Source organism: Lissotriton vulgaris, chromosome 6, assembly GCF_964263255.1.
Source record: "Lissotriton vulgaris chromosome 6, aLisVul1.2, whole genome shotgun sequence".
In the NCBI taxonomy this organism is placed as follows: Eukaryota; Metazoa; Chordata; class Amphibia; order Caudata; family Salamandridae; genus Lissotriton; species Lissotriton vulgaris.
Window position 1 is genome coordinate 1,752,117,087 of NC_141694.1, and position 25,990 is coordinate 1,752,143,076.

Below are 25,990 nucleotides of genomic sequence, written 5' to 3' on the forward strand. Positions count from 1 at the left end.
CAAGCTATGACTTTTCCTGTAGGTGATGGCTGGTCTATCACTTAATTCAGGGCCAATGATAGGGTCGCTTTTCAGGATGTTCCAATTCTTTGCAATTATTTTTCTTACTTTGTGAGACCCTCTATTGAATGTAAGAATTACCCTGGTGGTCTCATTTCCTTGCACTTCCTTCTCTTTAGTTATTAAAGTGCTTTCTCTCGTCACATTCTCCATCTTTGCTAGGGCTCTATCTAGAACCCATTTGGGGTAACCCCTTTCTCTGAATCTCTGTATCATTATTCCACTTTCTTTTTTGTACTCCTCTGTGTTGGAACAATTTCTCCTTGCTCTTAGCAGTTCCCCATAGGGAATACTCCATTTTAAGGTGTCAGGGTGGCTGCTCAGAGCATGGAGGACACTATTGCCCGCAGTCTCTTTCCTAAACAATTTCGTTCTTAAAACGTCACCTTCTGCCCTTACTTCTACGTCTAGGTATTCAACCTTTTGTCTATTCTTTTGATGAGTAAGTTTTATGTTATACTCATTGGTGTTTAAAAGTTTCACAAATTCGTCAGCCTCTGCATCATTCCCACTCCACACTACAAACAGGTCATCTATGTACCTAAGCCATACTATGACTTTTTCAAATGCCTGCCTGTAATGGGGGTTACTTCTCATCTCCTCTTCCCATTTGCCCAAGAACAAATTCGCAAAACTCGGCGCAAAGCTCGTACCCATGCAAGTTCCAGTAGTCTGCTTGTACAGTTCACCATTAAACATAAATACATTATTTTCCAAACATATTCTTATCATTTCTTTTAGCATCCTTGTGTGCTCAAGGTACATTATGTTCCGTTTACTCAGATAATGCATGCATGCTTCTATACCATGTTCATGTTCAATGATTGTGTATAATGAATTTACATCCATAGTTATTAACATGTACTCAGCTTTCCAGTTTATAGTGTCAATCTTTTTCAAAAAGTCTTGGGTGTCCTTTACATAGGAAGGTAGCTCTTTCACATGTTCCTGGAGGAAGAATTCCACATACTTAGACACATTTTCATATACACTACCTATAGATGACACTATGGGTCTCCCTGGTGGTCTAAGTGGGTTTTTATGTATTTTGGGAAGAAAATAGATTATTGGTAGTTTAGGATAATCTTTCTTCAGGAAGGTAAACTCCTCCCACGACAGGAGACCTTCCTCCTGCCACTTACTCAGGTTAGACCACATGGTTAAGATGTTGTTTTTGTATATGCTACCATTACTTTTACAGTAATAGTTTTCATTATTTAGCTGTCTTGCTGCTTCAGCTATGTATGCCTCCCGATCTTGTATCACCACATTTCCTCCTTTATCAGCTGGGCGTATTATAATGGAGGAATCATTTGCTAGGGATTCAATGGCTTTCTTTTGTTTTGCATCCAGGTTAAAACCCCCTCCCTTACCTCTTGGGCAGTGCTTGTATTCTATGAGTGCCTTGGTAGTTACATCGTGAAAAGTGTCTACATTATCGTGTGGGAGATTGGGGAAGAACACAGATTTTGGTTTAAAACTGGTCATGGCGGCTCTGTCTGTGGTCAAGTTTAATCGTTCTGTACCACCCTCCCTGGTGTGTGTTCCTGTGTTGTCTCCTTCATATAGTAGATCCTGCGCTATTTGGATGGCATAGGCGTCCCTTACCTCCAATGAGGGCTGACTAGGGGGTATGCTTTCCTGTGTGTTCCAATTACTAGTGTTGTTCTTAAGAGCATGCCATTTCCTAAGTTTTAATTTTCTTATGAACTGAAACATGTCAATTCTGGTCTCACTGTAGTTGAATAATTCTGTCGGACAAAATGACAGACCCAAACTCAAGGTTTTCTTCTCAACATCCGTTAATTCTCTACTTGATAAATTTACAATAGTTTTGTTTACCATTTCGTTGTTCTCCATTACTGATTGCGTTTCTTGTAGCCCCCACGCCTGGTTCCCATTGGCTCGCGTTCCACTTCTTTTCCTCTTCCTTTGCTTCCTTCTTTTCCTGCGTTGTTTACTTCGTCCGATCCTCGTCCGGCTCCTCTTGCTTTTCCCCGGGGTCTCCCTCTCGTGCCTCTGCCTCTCTGTGCTGGAGGGGGTGAAAATACTCCCGACTGCCGCCCCCTCTTCACGAATTCCGAGCGCTGAAGAGGGGGCGGCAGTCGGGAGTATTTTCACCCCCTCCAGCACAGAGAGGCAGAGGCACGAGAGGGAGACCCCGGGGAAAAGCAAGAGGAGCCGGACGAGGATCGGACGAAGTAAACAACGCAGGAAAAGAAGGAAGCAAAGGAAGAGGAAAAGAAGTGGAACGCGAGCCAATGGGAACCAGGCGTGGGGGCTACAAGAAACGCAATCAGTAATGGAGAACAACGAAATGGTAAACAAAACTATTGTAAATTTATCAAGTAGAGAATTAACGGATGTTGAGAAGAAAACCTTGAGTTTGGGTCTGTCATTTTGTCCGACAGAATTATTCAACTACAGTGAGACCAGAATTGACATGTTTCGGTTCATAAGAAAATTAAAACTTAGGAAATGGCATGCTCTTAAGAACAACACTAGTAATTGGAACACACAGGAAAGCATACCCCCTAGTCAGCCCTCATTGGAGGTAAGGGACGCCTATGCCATCCAAATAGCGCAGGATCTACTATATGAAGGAGACAACACAGGAACACACACCAGGGAGGGTGGTACAGAACGATTAAACTTGACCACAGACAGAGCCGCCATGACCAGTTTTAAACCAAAATCTGTGTTCTTCCCCAATCTCCCACACGATAATGTAGACACTTTTCACGATGTAACTACCAAGGCACTCATAGAATACAAGCACTGCCCAAGAGGTAAGGGAGGGGGTTTTAACCTGGATGCAAAACAAAAGAAAGCCATTGAATCCCTAGCAAATGATTCCTCCATTATAATACGCCCAGCTGATAAAGGAGGAAATGTGGTGATACAAGATCGGGAGGCATACATAGCTGAAGCAGCAAGACAGCTAAATAATGAAAACTATTACTGTAAAAGTAATGGTAGCATATACAAAAACAACATCTTAACCATGTGGTCTAACCTGAGTAAGTGGCAGGAGGAAGGTCTCCTGTCGTGGGAGGAGTTTACCTTCCTGAAGAAAGATTATCCTAAACTACCAATAATCTATTTTCTTCCCAAAATACATAAAAACCCACTTAGACCACCAGGGAGACCCATAGTGTCATCTATAGGTAGTGTATATGAAAATGTGTCTAAGTATGTGGAATTCTTCCTCCAGGAACATGTGAAAGAGCTACCTTCCTATGTAAAGGACACCCAAGACTTTTTGAAAAAGATTGACACTATAAACTGGAAAGCCGAGTACATGTTAATAACTATGGATGTAAATTCATTATACACAATCATTGAACATGAACATGGTATAGAAGCATGCATGCATTATCTGAGTAAACGGAACATAATGTACCTTGAGCACACAAGGATGCTAAAAGAAATGATAAGAATATGTTTGGAAAATAATGTATTTATGTTTAATGGTGAACTGTACAAGCAGACTACTGGAACTTGCATGGGTACGAGCTTTGCGCCGAGTTTTGCGAATTTGTTCTTGGGCAAATGGGAAGAGGAGATGAGAAGTAACCCCCATTACAGGCAGGCATTTGAAAAAGTCATAGTATGGCTTAGGTACATAGATGACCTGTTTGTAGTGTGGAGTGGGAATGATGCAGAGGCTGACGAATTTGTGAAACTTTTAAACACCAATGAGTATAACATAAAACTTACTCATCAAAAGAATAGACAAAAGGTTGAATACCTAGACGTAGAAGTAAGGGCAGAAGGTGACGTTTTAAGAACGAAATTGTTCAGGAAAGAGACTGCGGGCAATAGTGTCCTCCATGCTCTGAGCAGCCACCCTGACACCTTAAAATGGAGTATTCCCTATGGGGAACTGCTAAGAGCAAGGAGAAATTGTTCCAACACAGAGGAGTACAAAAAAGAAAGTGGAATAATGATACAGAGATTCAGAGAAAGGGGTTACCCCAAATGGGTTCTAGATAGAGCCCTAGCAAAGATGGAGAATGTGACGAGAGAAAGCACTTTAATAACTAAAGAGAAGGAAGTGCAAGGAAATGAGACCACCAGGGTAATTCTTACATTCAATAGAGGGTCTCACAAAGTAAGAAAAATAATTGCAAAGAATTGGAACATCCTGAAAAGCGACCCTATCATTGGCCCTGAATTAAGTGATAGACCAGCCATCACCTACAGGAAAAGTCATAGCTTGAGGGACATACTCACAAAGGGAGACATTACAAACTACAGAGATAGGAACCAACATAATCTGGTAGGTTTCTTTCCTTGTGGGCACTGTAAAGCCTGCAAGCATAGCCCTATGAGAAAAGATTTTGATCTCCCCCATGGTAAGACCAAAAGAAAGATAACACAATTCCTGACATGCAGCACCACACATGTGGTATACGTGCTTGAATGTCCATGCAAAAAAAGATATGTGGGCAGCACCACAGTAATGGCCAAAAATAGGGTGATGCAACATCTTAGGGCGATCACTAATCAGGACCCCCAATATCCGGTCGCGAGACATTTTGCGCATTATCACAGATCAAATTGTAATCTGTTAACATACTTTGCTATTGAACAGGTGAGATACAACCAAAGAGGGGGTAACAGAGAGATACAGCTGAGGAAAAAAGAGTCTAAATGGATTCTAGAACTAGAAACAAGACAGCCGAATGGGCACAATGACCATGAGGAACTGGTAGTTCATCTATATGACTGATGAAAATGAAATAAGAATCCTGTAAAAATGAAATGTATAAGTATAAAAGGTGGTCACAATGCAGAAATGTTGGTTTAATTATCTAAGCTGGAAAAATGTTTTAATGAGAATAAGATTGTAATTTTAATTAATTTTGTTTTACTCTAACAGGCGAAATCGAGATGAAATATTAGGGATCACGTGCACTTCAGGAGGAATTGAGCCTGTCACCCTGAAGATTCACGAAAATAGAGTAGAAGACTTCCTCACTAAGTAGAAATTTCTTCACTTATAGTTCACGTTTTTTGCACGTTCTTTGTTTTTAAAGATAAAGCTTTAACCAGAGACATTGAACCCTCATTAAGCCACTAGGCGAGAAAAGAGGGGTTTAGAGATAATGACTGCACAAACAGCCACTGTGGCGAATGAAATGTGAAAAGAAGTAATGATAAAATGTCCTTAATTACTTTCATAAATAAAGGGTTGTGTAAACATGAGACACTATGCACAATAGAAGGTTTCAGAAAGTACACTCCAAAATGTCAGCCAAAATGAAATGTGTACAGTCCTGTTTCTATGGCTATCTCGCCATGTGTATGTAACTGGTGGAAAGCTAATGGCTTGCTGTGTGAGCAAGGGAGTTTTGGCTCCCGAAACGCGTAACAGCAAATAAAGCGACACTGTATCACTTTACCTCTGAGTGCGCGTCTAATTTGGACTCTTATGGAGAATATATATATATATATATATATATATATATATATTATATATACATATATATATATATATATATATATATATATATACACACACATTTTTTTAAATTATATTAATTATCTATTAGTTTTAATGTTATTTAAGTATTTTTAAGTTAGTTATATTTATTATTTTATTAATTTTAAATTACTTTTAACTATTTAAAAAACTCGATATTTTGACTATATTTTTTACATCGATATTTTTGTACTTACCTGTTTGGAGATAGGAAGTCGATATTTTGGCATTCTATATTTTTAACTCGATATTTTTGTATATCGATATTTTTGACATCGATATTGTGTCAGTGATCCACTTGTTGAGCGCTGCTTGTCACCTGAGAGGGTATCCAGGTGCTTGCTGGTGGTCTCAGTTGAAGAGCCTGGTCTTGAGCCATTTCCTGAAGTGATTCTGCAAGGGTGTGGTGAGGAGGTGGAGGGTGTTCCAGGCTTTAGCAGTGAGATAGGAGAAGGAGCGTCCTCCGAAGCAGCAGCAGAGTACGGGAGGTATCTGTGTGAGGACGAGGTGTGAGGATCAGGGTTCCTGGGTGGTCTGTGGAAATGCAAGCTGTGGTTTATGTAGGCGAGTGCTTGGTCATCAAGGGCTTTGTAGGGGTGGGTCAGGAGCTTATTCTGGCATCTCTTCTGGATCAGGAGCTGGTGGAGGTCCTTCAAGTGCTGGGTAATGTGGGTCCTTTTGCGCAGAATGAAGATAAGTCTTGCGGCTGCGTTCAGGATCGTCTGGAGCCTCTGCATGGGTTCGGTGGTGGTGCCTGTATAGAGTGCATTGCTGTAGTCCATTCAGCTGGTGATGAGGGCCTACGCCATTGTCTTCCTGGTGCAGAGGGGAGCCACTTGATTTCTTTATGTAGCATGCAGAGAGTGTGGAAGCAGGCTGAGGAGACGGCTTTGACATGACGTTTTATGGAGAGTTCATTGTTGAGGATGATGCAGGCAGTGCGGGAGGGGTCTTTCGGCGTGGTGTGGGTCTATGTTTCGACGCCCACCAGGAGTCGTTACAGAGGGCCACATGTCTGCCAAGTTGATTAAACTATATCAGATTAATTAAATTCTAAACTCAAGTTAATTTGAGATTCAAGCACTGATACCTGAGAAGTGTTGCATCTCTCTTTCTGAGCCCAAATATCTGATGTTCCCAAATGTGAGTGGTAAATTCCTCGCTGTGGGCAATATTGGGTGTTTGCATTGGGCATTGACAATTTGTGTGCATTTTACAATGAAGTGGTTAAATGAACCAGATACGTTGTTCTAACATGTTACTGTTCTTGGAGGAAAAAAGCACATACGTTGAGGGTTCTTTGGCAGCCTCCAGTAATGTAAGTCTATAAAAAGTCAAAGGATCTGGAGTGAATATGAAATGGCTACCTTCTCACAATCCCAAAATACATTGAACATTCCTTGCTACACCAGTTTCAAAAGACATAAATGTATTTAAAATTATGTTTGGCTATCACACATGTCTGGGTGGGGTATGCTTATTTAAAACTTTGACCTTGTAAGCTTTGACTTCCGTGAACAAGAGTAGTTTCCTGCTTCATGAGAATACCCAAAACTGTACCACCTCCCCATCCACTGGCCTGCTCACTGCACCCGTAAAACCTGTGGGCCCCCAGCCTCAGAGTATTGTTTGTGCCTGCTGTGTCTCAGAGCTAAAATGGCCGCCTGCTTGTGGGGACAGTGAGCAAACACAACAACATTCACCTGGTGAGCCACAAACATCTATTTCCCGGATGTTAGAGGCCCTTCATGGGACCTTCTTTTTCTTGGTACCCCGAGCAGCGAGGGTTCTGAGGTAGTAGCCTATTGCAATGTTGGTTTTAAAATTTCACCAACATGACACTTTGTAAAGCCGACACAATGTATTTTAAAGTGAAACCTTATGAAACACACTAAGACCTCATTCTAAGGGAGCGAAGAATGTGCATCGGAATGCAGCTCTCGAATGTATCCATACCAGAGGTATCTGTGATTTCTCGATGCAGGAGTACCGTAGACTTTTTAAAGTCTTATGGTGCAGGGACCCTGAGATGTGGGAAATTACAGGAACAACCTGTGTTACTGCACTTGATCTCCTCAGCATTTCTCAATGTTTCTGCTGCAGTGTTTTTTATTCTCAAATGCACTGTCCTGCATTCCTTGTACTTGTTCATGTAGCCTGTACCAGGGTTAACTGCCAAATCAGGAATGTCGTTCAAGTCATGATGAGGTCATTCAATTTGCATCTTCACAAACAATATAGCTGCCTAGTGATGTTCAGGCAGGTTACTGTAGCTGTAATTATGTTTGTATAGCGCTTACTATTCACAATGAGGCTTGAAGCGCTTACCGCTGGCAGCATGTAGCTTCGGAACCCAAGGTTAGTGGGTAATCCAGTGTCATTAGTTATTGTTTGAGGGATTAGGCGTGTGCACTCAAGCAAACTCTTCCATGCATTCACTCTAGTTTCCTTGTGGTAATTTACACTAAGAGAAGTTACCATTGGTAATGCCACGTGGGTAGGCGCGTTAATTCAGATGCTTGGGGGGAGTCAATAGAAGGGAGATTGTGATGTTTAAAAAATGCATTATTAATGACGGTGGAGAACACGCAGGTGCTCAGAAAGAGCGAGCAGAGAAGGATGGAAAGGAAGGAGACGTCCAGTTGAGAAAAAAAAGAAAGGTGACAATCAGATGTTTTAAGTAATGGTCAGTTATGCATTCCGGATTTTAGAACTATACCAGATGCTTTTTGAGATGCAATTTGGGGGTACAAGGTTGTAGAAAGAAACATTATTTGCATGTGAAGATACAGCTATGCTAGGTGCTTTTTATATCACCGAGGCCCTTATGTGCACCTAAATGTCCTGCTACATAGTCCTATCAAATGGAACGTAATGCTCCTTTACTCATACGTGTTAGTAGTGTAATATATGTAATATTATCTAAGACTGTTCCTTAGAACATGACTGATCATCTCCGTGAACTACATAGCTAAGAAACGAAGAAAATAATTAGCTGTGATTTAATCTCTGAGAATCACTGTGAAATCATGCCTGCATTGCCCAGGAGTAAAGATGATGAACGGCGACCAATACCCGCCCGTGAGTCATTTAAACAGTGATAACATCATATGAAAGCACAGTGGGAACTTTTCAGTCCCTCTGGGCTATTTTATTGTGAGTTTCCACAAAGAGAGATCGGCTTTTGTTCTGAAAATATTGGGTGTCGTACAAACAAATTTTGCATACGCTTAATTATTATATTTATTAGAAAAATAAACATAACAATTTTTTTTTCTAAGTATTACAGCGCTGCACTTTCCTGTTATAAGCCGGAAGGACAAGTGTAGTTGTAGCTTGAATTGCGACCATAAATCCTTGCTGCATTTCCACATTTATCATCAGCATAACTGGATTTATTATTTGTGCAGGTCACGTGCGTTGGGCACATTATTGCTGGGGTTCTTGCTGATACACAGGAACATGCTCAAAGGGCAGCTAAAGCTGTGAAGATCACATACGAGGAGCAACCACACATCATCACAATTCAGGTGAGACATCCACGAGAAACTAACTGACTGTGAGGTCAAAATAGAGCACATGTCATTTAACTACTACTGTGCGCAAGTGTACTTCTCGCGTTAAATGAGGATGACATTCTAAAGCTACTGGCGGATGCGTTAACTATTACTAAGAAATAAGCTTCGAAAAGTGAATTTGTACTTTTTTTCTCTCCAGGGGAATCAACTTTTCGAATTTTTTTATTGACTGTTTCTTTAGATATTTCAAAAATGTCAAGAAATTTCACAAAATGTGCAAAGCTATTCCAAGACTTCAATAAAGTGTTCTTCACACACTTATTGCAGGCTACTATTCAAACTCCTTTCCTAATCATCATTTGACTCATCTGAGTATACAAACATTTCAAAATCTAACTTTGTAAATATTAATAATATATGTTTTATTCAGTCATATATTTAGAGCAAATTAACTTGCACTACTAACAGTGAAAAAAGCCAGATTTTGACATGTTTTTGGTTGACCTATTATAATACGAGTTTCTTAAAAATTTATATGACCAAGAATCAGTGTCTATACATTTTTTGTTCAAATGTTGTGGGAGAAGTGTGGCGCACCGGCTAGGGCGGCTGACTCCAGAGCACTGGGCTCACGGTCAGATCCCTGGCGGCAGCTCAGCCCAGAACCATGTGACTCTGGGCAATATCTTGCTTATTAATAATAATAATAATCCACATTTGTAAAGCGCGAACCATCACCTGTTAGGGTCTCTAGGCGCTGGCGGCCGTTGGGAAGATTAAGCAAGCTATTGCCCAGAGTTACATGGTGCTGGGCTAATCTGCCTCCACCCCGGGGATCGAACTATGATCCCCAGATTTTGGAGTCAGTCACCCTGGCCTCGGCGCCACACCTCTCCCTCTCCTTGCTTAATCTTCCCGACAGCCCCCAGCGCCATGAGACACATAGGGGTGATTACTTTGTGCTTTACAAATACTGGGTTATTTATTTAATCAAATACTGCGTGCAATTATGGAATAGAAATTATCAGTTAGCATGTCACCATCCATATTAAAACGCAATTCTCAAGCCAAAGTTCGCAAAATGTGGACAAGTAGTCAACAAAACCAGCAGTGAAAAATTTGAGAAATCATGACTGAGCATTCCATTACACCCGAATATGGATGCTACCTACTGCCAGAACCTCACACTGAACCGCTCTTTTGTAACCTGAAACTTTCAGCCAGGTCTACAGGGTTTGGATTCCCTACCCAGAGGTGCAGTAAATGACTTCAGTGCACCGTCGCTTGAGCAGGGAAGCCAGGTAATTGCAGCCCCACAAAACCCAATGAGCTTACCTGCTCGTGTGGTGCCCGTGCTGTCTAGATTACTAACAGTCCCTCAAAGGGGTCAAGGACGCAGTGGTAATTCAAACTAAATTTTTTTCTTTGGAGTAGCACGCTCAAGTACGGCACTAAGAAAAGACACTATGTACCTGATGCACAAGGCCCTCCAAACTTGTGGCGGTGATCCCTCACTAGTGGCGGGACCTTTGAACTGCAGTTTGTCATTGCGAAGGTCCCGCCACAAGTGAGGTCTCCCCACAATAAGTGCGTAGGCTCCGACACAATTGCGGAGGCCCTTTGTGAATCGGGCCTAGAATTTTTTTAAGTGTTTTATTTAAACAGTTTCATCCTGTATGTATGTATGTATGTATGTATTTATGTATTGCGACTTATATAGCGCACGTATCACCCGAAGGCATCAAAGCGCTTGCCTTGGGAACCTGTCCTGACTTTTTCCCTGTGAGATAACCCCTACTGGGCATCCCCAAGGTGAAAGCCAGGCATCCCGCAGCGGGTGGGCCGCCGTAGTGGAGATTAAGCAAGCTATTGCCCAGAGTTGCAGCGTGGGACCCCAGGATTAGAATAGGCACCGAGGCGAGAATTATCGAGTCCGTGGACATTTTGGGCTCAGGACCCTGCCGCATCGGGAATTGAACCCTGGTCCCGGGGCAGACCTCTGCATCAGGGTCTGCCGCTCTAATCAGTGAGCCACACTCCTGTTGCGTAGTGCATGAGTAATAACCACACAGAATATAAGTAAAACATCACTTAAGCATGTTTCTAGCAAGGAGAATAAAATAAACCATTCTAACATAATTAGAATGTTCCAAGCCATCTAACACCATAATACTACTTCTTTGCTCTACACTATGAGAGCATGGAATAGGTAATTTGCGTCTAAAGTTCTTTGTGGCCCAGTGCACTGCATACATTTTTTACAGGGGTTCAGCTGTGGTTAGCAGACGTCAGCCAGGAGAGAGTGTTTCCTCTGAAGGAAAACACATGATCGGCTAGGCTTAGCTCCTCTCATCACTGTATCGACCCTTGGCATAAGAGTGGATGCTACAGCAGTCTGGCAGGATCGCCTGTCATAATCTATTGCAAAGGCATTTCTAAATAAGTGGTCAATTCATGGAGACTGTATAGGATTGATCACTGGCTTTTAACCTACCTTGCAAAATCTAGTAGGGATTATCCAATAATCTGAAATGTAACCAGTCTAAACCACTGAGATGAAAGTCTGGTAGCTCCGAGTACATGTTTCTTACATGTCTACTGTCATACATTGTTACACAGATACCACATAGGTTATTGGAAAGTTGTGGTAGCTAAAGTTATAGCAAAGCCTACTTTCAGAGTTTATGAGACAGCCATATTAACATGAAGAGAAAAATTAAAGCAACTCTGCCTTGGTTCTCAACCACTTTTAACACAGAAAATCGACAGTGGCATAAAGGAGAAAGACGTGGTGCCAAATAAAGACTAGAATGATGAAGTCACCAACGGCGAAAAGCTCTTTGAAATTGTAAAGCACATGACGAAACACAGATGACCCAAAAACAAATCCCCTACTCTTCTGAATGCCAAGAAGTTGACAAACATTTCTTTGACAAAATATATAATCAGAAGCAATCTCATTATCTTCTTGACACCAGTAACATGCAGTGATGTAAAACAAACTTCTACAGTCATGATGGCATGTGGGAGGTAGCTTTTGTCAGAGGCCTACAAGGGCAGGGATTCATCCTTTTTCGTCCTCAAGTCCTTAGACCAACAAAATAGAGATTGGCACGGAAGCTGTAATATTAAAACAAATATTTTATTATCAACACTCATGAGTGAGGACTACATCGATACAGACCCCTCAGGCAATGTATGAGGCAGTACATGGAGTACAGAAACCATGGTGCTTATATACTGTGATAGTTGTAGTGTAAGCATTGGGGTTCAAAAAGAGGCGGTACAAGTGTACACACGAATAGCTATTCACATATAAGGGTACATGAAAATCACTTAGTCAACAGAGTGGGAGGAGTTACATAGTTGCTGAAATCAGTTAAAATAGCCTGACAGTTAAGTCTGTAACAGGTGCAGTCTAGCAGCTACAGCCCTTTCTGAGCTCAGGCTCAGTGCTGAAGGAGTTAACTATAGATGATGACTCAGGCGTAATAGAGAAGCAGGCAACATCGAAGACGGGGAAGAACATAGCAAACACATGGCTAACTAAAATGGATGCCAAAAGCAAAATGGCTTCAACTCATGCTAGCAGTGATCTCTGCCAATTTTCCACAGGCAAACTTCACTCTAATTTCACAGCAGTAGAAGACCAGCCATCATTTTCAAAACGTCATTCAATACAACTTGCACCTTCTGATGCAGTATGATCCATACATTGCTCTTTTAAGGATGCACTCCTTGCCGAATAATTAACATTTCAGCTTAAAAAACCTTTTAAAGACCCATCCTTTTTCAGTAATAGACCTCCTTCAAAATGTATTTTTCCTTTACAGAGACAAATGAAAAATGTCTTTTATCCAGAATAATGAACTTCACTATATAAAACGGTCAACTAGAAGGATACTGGTTTGACTTCTTCCTACGATGCAGCATGAAAACAGGTATTCTATATTACTCATTGCCTCAAAATATGGGGAATGATAATACAGATCTTCTGTTCCTGTTAATCCTCCTGGTAACCAAACAATCAACAAAGTAAGTCACCTTGAAGAATAGATTTGATTAAGGGCAAAATCCTGCATTGGTTGCCTTTCAAATATATCTGTGTTCAGTGGTATGCAGAGTACTGCGGAATCAGCCCACTCACTCCCTCAATCTCCTTGAGGAGACCTCTTTGTCAATCTGAAATCAAAGTCCACTAATACACAAATGTCACACAGCTAGCCCTTAATTTGTCTGCAGCCCAGTGTAGGAAATCTCTTTTTGCATGATTACCCCCACATTTTTGGACTGTTGCTGGTTTTTCAACTTTGTAGTGCACTGGGCCCTGCTGTCCAAGGCCCAGTGCATGTTCTCTGACCTCCAAAGTATGTGCACAATTGGCTAATACCTGATTGTTCTATTTAACTTACCTATAATTTCTTAGTATATGGTTCCTAGGGCTAGTAAGTTAAATGTCACTAATGGACTGCAGCTCTTAATTGTGCCACCACTTTAGTGATAAAGGTGAACATTTGACTCTGGGCCTTCCACATCCACCTAGTTGGGCAGTGTTAAAACTACCGACATAACACAAAAAAATAAAACCTTTTAAAAGATCAAAACCTTCCTTTTTCTTATTAATAAGCCACCCTTAGGTAAGGCCTTTGTAGCCCAACATGCAAGGTCCCTAATATTAAAAAAGGCATTCTCCTTTAGTGTTTAATATGCCCTGACAGTGAAAATGCAAAAATGCAGTTTTCACCATCTCGAAGCCCAAGTTCTCTGCTGTTGAAACCACAACAATTAGATCAAAAAAAGACCTACAAGCGAGCCTTCTTTGGATTTGCCCCAAAAATTTAGAACTCTCTTCCTCCGGAGACCATAACTAACTCTTCCATAAACCTCTCCAAAAAGAAGTAGAACTGCATTTACTGAACATCTTCCTGGCCCACTGATTCTATACCTCTTAACTTTACCACTGTGAATTTTAGCTTTCTTAATAATTTCATCCCTTTGCTCCCCTATGTCTTTTATATGTTGTATCACTTATCTATATTACTGTGTTTAAAGTGATACTATAAATGGTCATGTTCGCGCTTTATAAAACTTCATTAATTTAATTAAATTCAAATTAAAGTTGTATAATCTGGGGCCTGGTGATTTCCCACAGGTCTCGAGTGCGCATGCTTACAGTAGTGAGCTGTCGAATCAGCTACTATATCTCTGCCAGTCTCTAGTTGGAGCGACAAGCACTGAGTGTGAATCTAAGGGCAGGTTTGTTCCTAAGGGGGGCTTTGGGGGCGGGCAGCCGAGGAAGCGAGGTCTGCCTCCGGGCAGATTTGGGAGGGGGAGGGGGGCAAGCAGGGAGCAGCCATTTTGCTGCTTTGGGCTGCCATGGGAATAGCCCAAAGGCAGCCCAATTTGAAAAATGTAGCCCAAGGCTATGAAAAGGGGATCAGCGCTGTCCCAGCCACCATTTTAGGTTCTGGTGACCTGGTGGCTGGGAGTGCTGTAGTCAGGGTTTTTCTGGCCCCGCCCACCCTCCCTGGGCTCAGGTTTTTAGGAGGTTTTTGGATAGGGGCTTCTGTTTCAACAGGTGCATAGGGGTTATGTTATTGTAATGTTGTCGCTTGGAACAGGTGCTGGCGGAGAGGTTTTTGAAGTTGGCCAAGTTTGGCCGGAGTTTGGTAGTTTATTGTTAAGTTTGGGGAGTTGGTGAACAGAAGCAGGGAAAAGTTAAGCAGTTTGGAAGTTTACATTAGAGGATTGTTAGTTACAGTTGTAGGAAGGCAAATAGGATTGTAGGTCTTAGGAGGGTAGGAGTTCTAATGTTATGTGATAAGATTGTGTATTATTTAATGTATTGGAAGTTATGTATTGTATGTTGCAGGGTGGGGTTTTTGATCATGTGGGGATCGTAGGGGTGGGGGGAGGAAATGTCAAGGCGTCAGGTAATTCGATGTTTAGAGAGGTTTTAGTTTGTAAGGCAAAATGCCAGTTTTTAATAAAGTGTGATGTGCACCCGTTTCAATAAAGCGGCCGTTTACACACCCAAATGGTTGTCGGTGCTGCTTGCCCCCCTTTCCTCCCTCCCAATGGCTCAGGAAATAATTTAAAACTAGAACGAAGCAGCCTTGATTGGATATAATGACGAATCCAGTGAAAGTTTATTTTAGCAGTGTTTGAAATATGCAGAATTTGTTACTAGGGCCAGCCCTAGAGTTCTTGCTGCCCTGGGCAAAAATGCCTAAGAACACCTCATCAAACCTCCCTGTCCCAGCATACATTCGCACATTCAGCATTCAGGCATGCAAAGAACAAGTACAAGCAATTCATTAGGCTATATATTTGACATATGCATTGTGAGCCAGATGTATGACCTGCAAAATAGCACCTCGCAAATTGCGACTCATTTGCGACTTGCAATTTGCGAGGTGCTATTTGGCATGTACAACAGGGTGTTTAACACTGTTTGCGATTCCCAATGGGGTCTCAAATTGCGAGGCTCATGAATATTAATGAGCCTCCTGCAATTTGCGAGCCCATTGGGAATGACAGGCCTCCCAGGGATGGTGGCCTGCTGGGCTCAGCAAACCGCCATGTCTGGGACTGCTTTTAAATAAAGCAGTTTTTTTTAATGCAGCTCGTTTTCCTTAAAGGAAAACGAGCTGCATCAAAAAAAATTAGACGTTTTCGTTTCATTTTTTAAGGGCAGGTAGTGGTTGCTGGGACCACTGCCTGCCCTTAAAAATATTTTTAGAGACAGTCACAAGGTGGAAGGTGTCCCCTGGGGACCCCTTCCAAATTGCGACGGCATTACCACCCTCTTGAAGAGGGTGGTAATTTGCGAGTGTTTTGCGACCGCAATTGCTGTCACAAAACATTCATACATTGCTTTGTGGACGCTATTAGGAAGAGAAACGCCCCTTCCTAATAGCGAGTCGCAATTCCTAAATAGCGAGTCACACATAAATTGCGACTCGCTATTTAAGAATGGTACATGGCCACGGGCCATTTTGCATGCGCAAACTGGTCACAAGCCCGTTTGCACATGCAAGTTAGGGTGGTACATCTGGCCCCGTATCCTTAATTAGAACCATAAGCAGTAATAAGCATTGGCAAATGTTCTATCTTAGAACAGGAATGAACCGTGGCCGCATGTTCTCCAGGCATGAACGAAGACAGCATTCCTTTCATTCTCTTGCCCAGCATATAGGTTTCATCTTGTCTTTCATGCTTCACAGGTGAAACCATATTTTTAGCATTTGTAGCTCGTTTACTTTCAGAGCCATCTCCTGCCAGAATGAAATTAGAGCTTCCCTATTGTTTCACGGGTGCCTTCAATTATTAATACTTTGGGAAGGTTTTCTATTAATTGGATGCTCTTAGAAAGATGCCTCTTCAGCCCATGTCCACCTTTTTGTTTTCTTTGTTCCAGTGGCACCCCTGTATCTTCAGGAAGGGGATATTCTGGTATATTTCAGAGCGGGTCCGACTAGTGCTGACACGTTTCCCTTACCTTGTGTAATGCGAGAGAAGACAGGCGTCCTTGAATCTCACACCTTGCTGCTCGAAAGAATGACCTGCAGGAATTGTGGGGCAGAGTCCAGAAGGTGGCTGACAGAAAGTGAAGATACAAGAAATTTCACACATGGGATGATTTTTCCTTTGTCTGCCCACTTAGTTACCTTTTTGTCTCTGATTCTTGTCTCACTTTTGTAACAGGTTTTAAATATTAAGTTTTAACTCTTAACTTCAATCAAAAATTATCCGGGTTGTTGAGGGTTTTTTCTGCCATTTGTGACTACTTCCTCCTTACTTGTACACTCTTAAGAAGATGTTTGACGCTGTTTATGTGTATGTTATTGTGCAGGCTGGAATTGTGCCGTCCTTTCCTTAGGAAATTCATAAGGAAAGCAAAGAGCCCTTCCATGCGTCCAATCCTTTACACAAAACCCAATAGGTGTTATGACAACGTTGTGCTATTAGACACTCTTTAGGATTGTTACTCGCAATGGATTGGATTAAATATACTATCAACTGTTCTTATATGTCCCATTGCAGAGCTGAGTAAAGAGGGTTGCCAGAGAATGGCTTTATTGCAGTAGATTTTCCTTGCTAGTCTGTGGTGGGGAAATTGCTTATGTTATGGCCATGGCTTTAGTTTTTTTGTAGCACTTTAATAATGTGACATTTGCTCTCCTGCCACTATAACGGGTACACAAGCACGTTTTCAATAAAACACGGTGGGACATATTGACAAGGAAAGTGGCGAAGGGTGTTGTTAATCCAAAAAAGACTAACAACACGCTCAGTCACTTTAGAAACGCAGGGCTGCACCATGTTTACTAGAATACGGTGCAGTGCTGCTTTTCCCCCTGCGCTGGTGCTAAATTTAGCTGCCTAGTGCCAACACAGGTATCCTTGCACCATAGTGCAAGGGTACCCGTGTTGAGGGTAGTGATTGTTTATGTTCAGGAAGGTGTCTCTTCCTGCATATAAACAATCTGAAACGACGATTTGAAACTTCTATGTCTGCGGCTTAAAGCAGCACACATAGAAGTTGCAAAACGTCATTTTTTTAAATGATTGTTTATGTGCAGGAATGGACTCCTTCCTGCACATAAACAATCAATGGCGTTTTGCCGTTTTCCATGTGTGCTGCACAACACAGCACACATGGAAACAGCAAAAGCGAGGAATAAGACCAGGTTTTCCATGGTCCTAATTTTGGCACAGGCCCAGATTTACGCCATCCTTGTAAATATGGGGCAGTGTCAAAATCAATGGGTGTTGCAGTAGAACGCCCACAGCAACTCCCAATGCCCTCCCCTTTCACACTAAGTATAGTGTGAAAGGGTGCCATATTTAAAAGGCGGCAGTAAGCCATGTTCACCGCTCAGGCCTAGTTAAAATGTGCTAGACATGTGTTAATGAATTGGCCTTTTATAACATTATCATCAAATGCATTTTAATTTCTAGGAAGCTATTGCGGCAGACTCTTTTCATAAACCCATCCTTAGAATAGAACATGGCGATATCGAACAAGGCCTTAAAGATGCTGATCACATCCTCGAAGGTGAGATTTGTTTTGTTATCATTTTAACCTTCATATTCAATGCTTCCAGTGCACCGTTCATTAGAAAACTATATATGCCTAGTTAACTTGGCATCTCTAAGCCATCCACAGTTAATTCAGATTCAATATTTCTGAAGGGAAGAAACAAACCGTTGGCAGGAGAAATGCTTGAATTCATTTCATACACTGGTAATTATGTCAGGTCGCATTCCAACAATCATGTTTTTTTGGGAATAAGAGACCAGCCATCTGGAAATTATATTTGGTTTTCCTCATTTGGGAAAGTCTATCTGGAAATGCCAGGCCATGGACATTTCAGATGGAGACACAAGCAACCGCAGGCCAGGTTCAGTCCTGTTGAGCATCTGCAATGCGGTGCAGCATGGGTCTGAGCATGAAAAGTTCCAGCATAAGTAGCTGGAAGACTAGGAATTGCAGAAAGATTCCCTTCATGATTTCAGACCAACTCGCAGCTATTGGATTGTGCTTGTTCAGAATACTTTTAGTCATGAGCCAAATTTGCAATCAGAAGCAAATGGATTTTGTGCAATTACAATTTTGCCTACTGACAATACATGATCTATCTGACCGCCTTGTGCCAGGTAGGAAGGTTTCAGCCCTTCCTGGTTTTTCAACCAACAATCAGTATCGGACATCAGGGTGAGGGGAGAGCTCTACACGGTTAAGACACTGAGTCAACATTCTCTACTTTTGTGCATGGAATTCTGGAACGGTTTTGTTGTCCGAATGCATGTTCCCAGGCCAAGAAGAGCATCAGTTTGAGGCAGAGATTTGAGAGGTTGGACCAAGAGCTTCATTATGGTTGGCTAGATCTCAACATACATGACCGGCCTGTTTACCATATATAACACTTTGCTTGACACATTCCAAGGAGAGATCTGTATGGATCTGAAGAAGCGAGAAGACTATCTAGTGTGCTGCACTGAAGAACTCCTGAATTCCTGCAACGTACCATTAGAAAGTAGTGTCTCCTGATTTGCCTGCACTTCTGCTTCCAGACTTTTGCTCCAGAAGTGGTAGCACAAGTTTCCTGCTGATTGACAGGATTAAAAGGGGTAAGGCCCTATAGTTCAAGCCTTCACATTACCATCGAACTTCCCTCGTACGGATGAATGAAACAGAAGGTCCTAGCATAAAGGAAACTTTTGCCTTTCTGTAGGAATTCCAGCTGAGCAGTTTGTACTGATGACAGTCAGTGGAAAGTGAAGCCGAGCAATCCATCCCCCGCTACTGGGAGAAGTGAACTAGAGTGTGAGGAGTCCGTCATGAAGTTTTGAGGATTTGTCTTTGGGCGAGAAGTGCTACCAAAACATGTGAAAAACTTCTGACTGTTAAAATCAGATTTTCCACTGAGGTAATGAGCCAACCCACAAGCTTGCCCTGAAAGTTCGCAACCTCAGTGAATACAATGTTGTCATTTTATCATCTCTTTTTGGCACAACGTTAAAGAGAACAGTAGTTCCATCCAGTCATTGTTTGCAGCCTCATTGAGCCCTGTCTGGTTGCCCATGTAAAAAACGTTTCTTCCTCTAGAAAAGTGGCTAAGTCAGAAGTTAAAATGTTTCTGTGGGGCCATCCACCAACCTGCATCTGACCTCATTCAAGTATAGGTCGCCCACAGAGAGTTTGTATGTCGCAGTCGCATGGATGCCAATTTTCCCATTTATTTAGCATTTCCCATCAGATTATGTCTTTTTCCAGTGCCTTTCCCTACAGCCGGTTGTGCTTTCTTTGTTACTTCTTTTTAAAAAAAATCTTATTATGTTTTTTATCTTTTTATCTAAGTTGGTGTGCACCATTTAAAGTTCTTTAATCCATAACTGAATTCCTGTTTGGATAACTGTTTGCACACTCGCCAATACATGTTCTCTGCAGAAGGCCTTGTTGAATGAGCATAGATACCAGTTTGTCTTTCTAGGTCACAGTGATTGATCACTGACACAGCACATATCAGAAATATACAAGTTGGTGGTCACAGTCCCAAACCCTGGAACCCCAGGTTCTCTCTCACCTATGTATGTGTTATGTGCAAATAAATATACTTTTTTTTTTTTTTTAAATATACACCTATAACTCTACAATAATAGTGTTCATTAAAAAATGAAACATAATCTTATCTTCCAACGTGCCAATTCCTCCAAGTGGTCAAGAAAAGGGTAGGTGACCTCTACAGTTTCTTCAAGTGTCAGTAGGCCTCTTTCTTTCCTCCTGTGAAAAAATAAAATAAAAATTTAAACATGATTAAAAAATTGATAAAGATTAAAATTCAACACTTATAATGAATAACACACTAGGCAATAGCATAAGTACTATTTATTTGCATAATATATCACAAATGTTCCAAGCCTAAAAAATATTACAGAAAGGACAGTCTTATTCCTCCCGAATCACCATGTAAATGTATATTCAGTTCCTCATCCTGGTTATGACCCCATGGGCTTCTGGTATGTAAATTAATGATGTGCCAGGATTCTCTCTTTCTAAGAAGTAGGACTCTGACCCCCACCCTTTTTATTCTATTGAACTTTTTCGATGATGAAGTATCTCAGTAATGAACTATTAGAAAGATGGTATTCCTCAAAGTGGCTGACCACTCAGTAATGGGGGTCCTTGTTGTTAATAGTCCTAAGGTGTTCAAGTATTCTTTTTTTCACTGCAAACGTCGTGCTCCCTACATATCTCATCCTGCAGGGGCATCTTAGCACATAAATTACATGTGAAGTACTGCATGTCAAGAATCTATACTATACTATACTATTATAAAGGAAGAACTTTGAGGCTTTGAGGCGGGTAAACTCGGGAACCACAGCGCCAATCCACACACCCGATACATCGTTGTAATCCTCAGGGTGTGCAGATGGACATAGGCTATATAAATTAAAAATAAATACGTAATTTAAAAAATATAAGTAAAAAAAAAAGTAGTCCCTTCAAAGTAGCGCTGGCCGCGACGTGCGTGCTTACATCAGGAGCGGCGTACACGAGCGCGAGGAGCGGCGGAGATCAGCGCGGGGAGGAGCGGCGGGGATCAGCGCGGGGAGGAGCAGTGACGAGGAGCGGCGGAGATCAGCGCGGGGAGGAGCAGTGACGAGCGGGGGAGCAGCGGACATGAGCGGGGGACAGGTGGTGAGGATCGGCGGGCAAGCAGTGAGGAGCGGCGGCGGGGAGGAGCGGTGAGCGGCGGATGAGGTACGGCACCAAGTAAGCAGTGAGCAAAGCAAACGTGAGGGAGGAGCGGCGAGCGGCGGATGAGGTACGGCGCCAAGTAAGCAGTGAGCAAAGCAAACGTGAGGGAGGAGCGGCGGCGGAGAGGAGCGGTGAGCGAGCCACAGGTACCAAACGGAAAAAGAAACGGGTTACAAAAGCGTACAAAGTGGAGCGGTCAGCTGAAAGCTAAAATGACAACCGGGAGAAGGTAGCAAACGGGGCATTACAGCTGGAAATAGTGACGTGGGCAGTGACGTGGGCAGGTACCAAACAGGGCATTACAGGAGGAAAAAGAAACGTGTGCAGGTTACAAAAGCATACAAAGTGGAGCGGTCAGCTTAAAGCTAAAATGACAAACGGGAGAAGGTACCAAACTGGGCATTACAGGAGGAAAAAGTGACATGGGCAGGTTACAAAAGCGTACAAAGTAAACATAGAGGCATAATACTGCACAACGTCAGGGCGGGCGGGGGCCCTGAGCCATGATTGCTCCCGGACAACGTCGGGACGGGCTGCTAGTTGGTTAATATTCTTGGTAGTGCTTGGTGTGTTGTAGGTTTTCACCATGTAACTAAATTTGCAGTCCTTACAGTGCTCACAAGGAAAACATCCCTGTAGGCTTTGTTGAGGTCCTCTGTGTTTTTTGGTAACGTCTCCTCTGACTAGAACGTCCCTTAGACACCTCCCTTTTCTGTATGTTATCATAGGGCATTTGGGCAGTTCCTGTCCAACAACTGAATCTCTTTTCAAGGTGTTCCAGTTCAAGATCTTGGCTATTTGTTTAGATTCCTTATTGTAAGTTAAGATCACTCTTGTAACATTTTCAGTCTCTTTGGCTGTGGTTTTCTCCTGGAGAGTTTGGTCTCTGGTGACTTGCTTCACTTTTTTTCACTGCTCTTTTAATCACCCAGTTGTGGTAGCCTCGTTCTTGGAATCTTTTCCTCATGCTCTTATACTCAGACTTGTATGCCTCAATTGTACTACAGTTTATTTTTGCTCTCAGCAGCTCCCCAAATGGAATGCTCAATTTGAGCACATCTGGGTGGCTGCTGAGAGCATGAAGCAGACTGTTTGCTGCTGTGCTTTTCCTGGCCAATTTGGTGTTAAGTTTGTCTCCTTCTACCATCACTACTACATCTAGAAACTCAATCACGTCCTTACTCATGTTGTGTGTCAGTTTGATGTTGGAATTCTTTGTATTGAGTTGTTCGATCAAGTTGTTGGCACTGGTCTCGCTTCCTTTCCAGATTCAGAAGAGATCGTCTATGTAGCTGAGCCAAGTGATAACTTGGCTCCACATGGGACGCAGGGTTTGCTCCCCACGGATCTCTTCTTCCCATGCTCCCAGAAAAAGATTGGCAAAGCAAGTACCCATCGCCGTACCAAGTGTTTGTATATTTCATCATTGAACATAAAAATATTGTTAATGAGGCAAAATCTTATCATCAGCAAAATTCTTCCCAGTTTAAAATGTCATTCTCCTTCCAGCCATCAAGTTTATCCCACATGGAAGTGATACTTTGATTATATTCTTTGTTATCACTCTTGGAGTAGAAATGTCTATCCTCTAGTTGTCTCAATTCTTTCTGTACGTACAATTCTTTGCCCCATATCACTATGTTCCCTCCCTTATCTGAGGGACGTATCACAATAGTCTTATCTTTGGATATGGATTTTATTATTTTGTTCTGTGCCTGTGATATATTCCATTGTGTAGACCTTTTGTTTTTCTGATGTCGAGTCTTGATAAGGTCATGCATCATGGCATCGTGGAGGGTATCAATATTGTCGTTTTGAAAGGTTAGGGTAGAATTTAGATTTGGGTTTAAATTCTGCGATAGTAGGTTGGTCCGTGATAATGTTCATAGCTTCCAATGTTTCAATTTCTTTGAGGCCTGTTTCTACAAGTAATCCTTTTCATGTGAGAAGGTTCTCTATGGTTTCTTGTCTAGGTTTGTAGAGCTGGTGCCATTTTTGTAATTTCAATTTTCCGATATATTTAAATATATCAATTCTTGTCTTGGGATAGTTGAAGTGGTTGGTTGGGCAAAAGGATAGGCCTAAACAGAGTGTTCTTTTCTCTAAGTATGTCGGAGGTCTATTGGACAAATTCTGCTTACCATGTCATTGTCCATCATCATAGTTTCTTAGAGGTGGTTACTTTGTTTCCCACTGGCATTTTTCCTCGTCCTTTGCCTCTTCTGTTCCCTCTGTTTGTCTCGCTTTTATCCCTGCTTGTTTCGTCTGCAGCTCTTCCCCGGACTCTCCCTCTCTGTCCTCGGCATCTTCCTCGTGTTTTCGGAGATGGTGCTTGTTAGACCTGTCTGGCCTTTTGCGTAGTCCCTCCAATTTATTATTTATTTTGTCCCCTTTTTGCCCCTCATGCCTTTATTTATTTTTGTGTCCACTAGATTTTTATGGTGTTGGCCTGGGGGGATAGGTGCTCTTTTACCCTCATAATCATTCACCTCAGTTTTAGGTGCCTTTCCTGTCAGGGATTCACGGAGTATCACAAAATGGTGGCCACCAACTGTTCCCAACTGCCACATCCTAGACTGCCCCATAGGTTATCATTAGGCCTTCCAGAACTTTCTGGACCCTACTGGACCCTGTGTGGTTTGGCTATAAAAGGGTAGAGGTCAGGAAGCCATTTTGTGCAGTACAGGGAGTTGGAGGAGAGAGGCAGTGGTGTGAGGAGGAAGACGCACTGGAGTCAGTTAGTTTGTCTGTGTGATAGACAGCCACTTCAGGAAGACGTTCCCCCTCTGGCCCCTGACCAAACCCCCCCCATCAGCCTTCATCTTCTGTGGAAATCGGCCAGGCTGTGGCGATAGACCCCTTAGCCCCTTTTTCCCCCATTGTCTTAGCTCCTGCTGGGGACTTTCTTCCTACATTCCCCTTGTAGACTTCACCTACCGACGTTTTGGTGGAAGCGGACTGGAGCGAGGTATGACGCCCTGCGCCTCTAAGAAGCTGCAGTAGAGAGTCGAGTGACGGCGGAGCTTTTGCGGAATTGAGCGCAGGAAGAAGTGAGCGTTGGACTCTGCGCAGTTCCGATAGTGCGGCAGTGTGAGGAGAGAGCGCAGGCTCAGAAGCGGTGTCAGGGCAGGCGAGCAAGTGAGGCGGCGCCAAGCGGGAACACTAATCACCCGCGCCTGCGCTGCCTCGCATCCTGTCAGTGAGTAGCGCGTCCTGCCCGGGTGACGGAAACCCCGACTGCCTCAGCCCAGACGCAGTCCCCTGCTAGCCCAGAGCCGGAGATAAGCCTACTGATAACAGGCTCAGAGGGAGGTGTTTATGAGAGTCTTCACAGTGCTGGGGAAGTGCCCTGCAATTGCGGAAAATTATAAACTTGAATGCTGAAGTGTGGGATTCTTTTACAGAGGGGGAGGGGAAGAAGAACCTATGACTCCAATCAGGGTTTACCTTGGAATACATGTTACCAGAGCTGTTCATGAGGAAAATTGAGAACTGACAACCTGGGATTATTCACTGATTGTGAGTAAAGGGTCAAACAGTGAGAGTAAAGGAAAGTTCCCCAAGTCCTATGACCTTGTTATTCTCAAAGTAGTAGGCTGAAGTTGGTAAACTACAAGTGTAATTGTTCGTTGATATAACCAGGGAACCTCAGCGTGGGTGGTCACTTTAACACTGTATAAAGTGCTAATTGAGTCTGCTGAGAAAGTGTTGCCTAAAGATATCTCAATGTTGAAGGAGTAAACACTGTGAACTGGGTTCTTCGAAGGATATTGGATTTATGGAAACCAACTGATAAAAACTGCACATTGTATCTAAATGTAAACTACTGAGAAAGAGAAGTCAACAAAGAATATTTTCATAAAACAGCCCATATTTTTACACAAACATTGGTGTAGTGTCATTTTTGAGTGTTATTGCATTGAATTACTGCTGGGTGGTCTGCAACCTTTACACATGTACCTCTGTTGATATTGCCTTACCCTAGGCCAGGCTACCTTAGGTGACCTGACATATTTAGGTTCCAACAAGTTGGTGTCTAGCGGTGGGATCTTGACTGTGGTTGCAACTACTCTGTAGTAATTGAGTGTAATCCACTAGCCTACATCTGGAGTTTTCTCCTAGCGGCCCTCCTAATTTTTACTTTTGCTTTTTCCAAATTTGTTCCTGGTGGTGGGGTGGAGGTAGCTTCAGGTTGCCCTTGCAACTCAAATTTCCTTGTGTGTGTAACTTTGTATTGCCTTTTGCAAAATGGAATTTGCACTGGAAAAACTGGACACTTATTCTGTGGCCCAGCTAAAAGATTTCTGCCAACAGATGGGGGTATTTTTTAAGCATGGTGCCAGGAAGGGGGAACTCCAGACCAGTCTAAGGGCTTGGGTGGAAGCACACAAAGAAGGGAAGGAGGAGGATGAAGGGGCAGACCAGGACACGGTTGTGGAGATAGATGGGTTATTCCACTCAGAGGGGGAAAACCTACTCCCAGGACAAGTGTCCTACTCCAGGAGGGGCAGTAGCGTCTCCGGGGGAAGCTTGACCGAAGCAGAGCTCACTGACAGGAGGGAAATGAGGCAACTAAAATGGGAGTTGGCTAAGCTGGAGCAGGAGAAGGAAGAGAGGAGGATGGCTCATGAATTCAGGTTGAAAGAGTTAGAACTC

At 42.6% G+C, this 25,990-nt stretch overlaps 1 protein-coding gene across 2 annotated transcripts in view; it reads left to right on the top strand.

Moving 5' to 3' along the window:
* Positions 1–25,990, top strand: part of LOC147709416 (xanthine dehydrogenase/oxidase-like) — a 736,168-nt gene that overhangs the window by 371,471 nt on the left and 338,707 nt on the right. For both annotated transcript variants that reach the window (XR_015296692.1, XM_086927985.1), the window contains exons 19-20: positions 8,959–9,078; positions 18,031–18,127. Coding sequence is in view for 1 of the 2 variants with exons in the window: in XM_086927985.1 (XP_086784111.1) it covers positions 8,959–9,078; positions 18,031–18,127 (217 nt within the window). In the remaining variant the exon portion in view is untranslated. The remainder of the gene's footprint in view (positions 1–8,958; positions 9,079–18,030; positions 18,128–25,990) is intronic.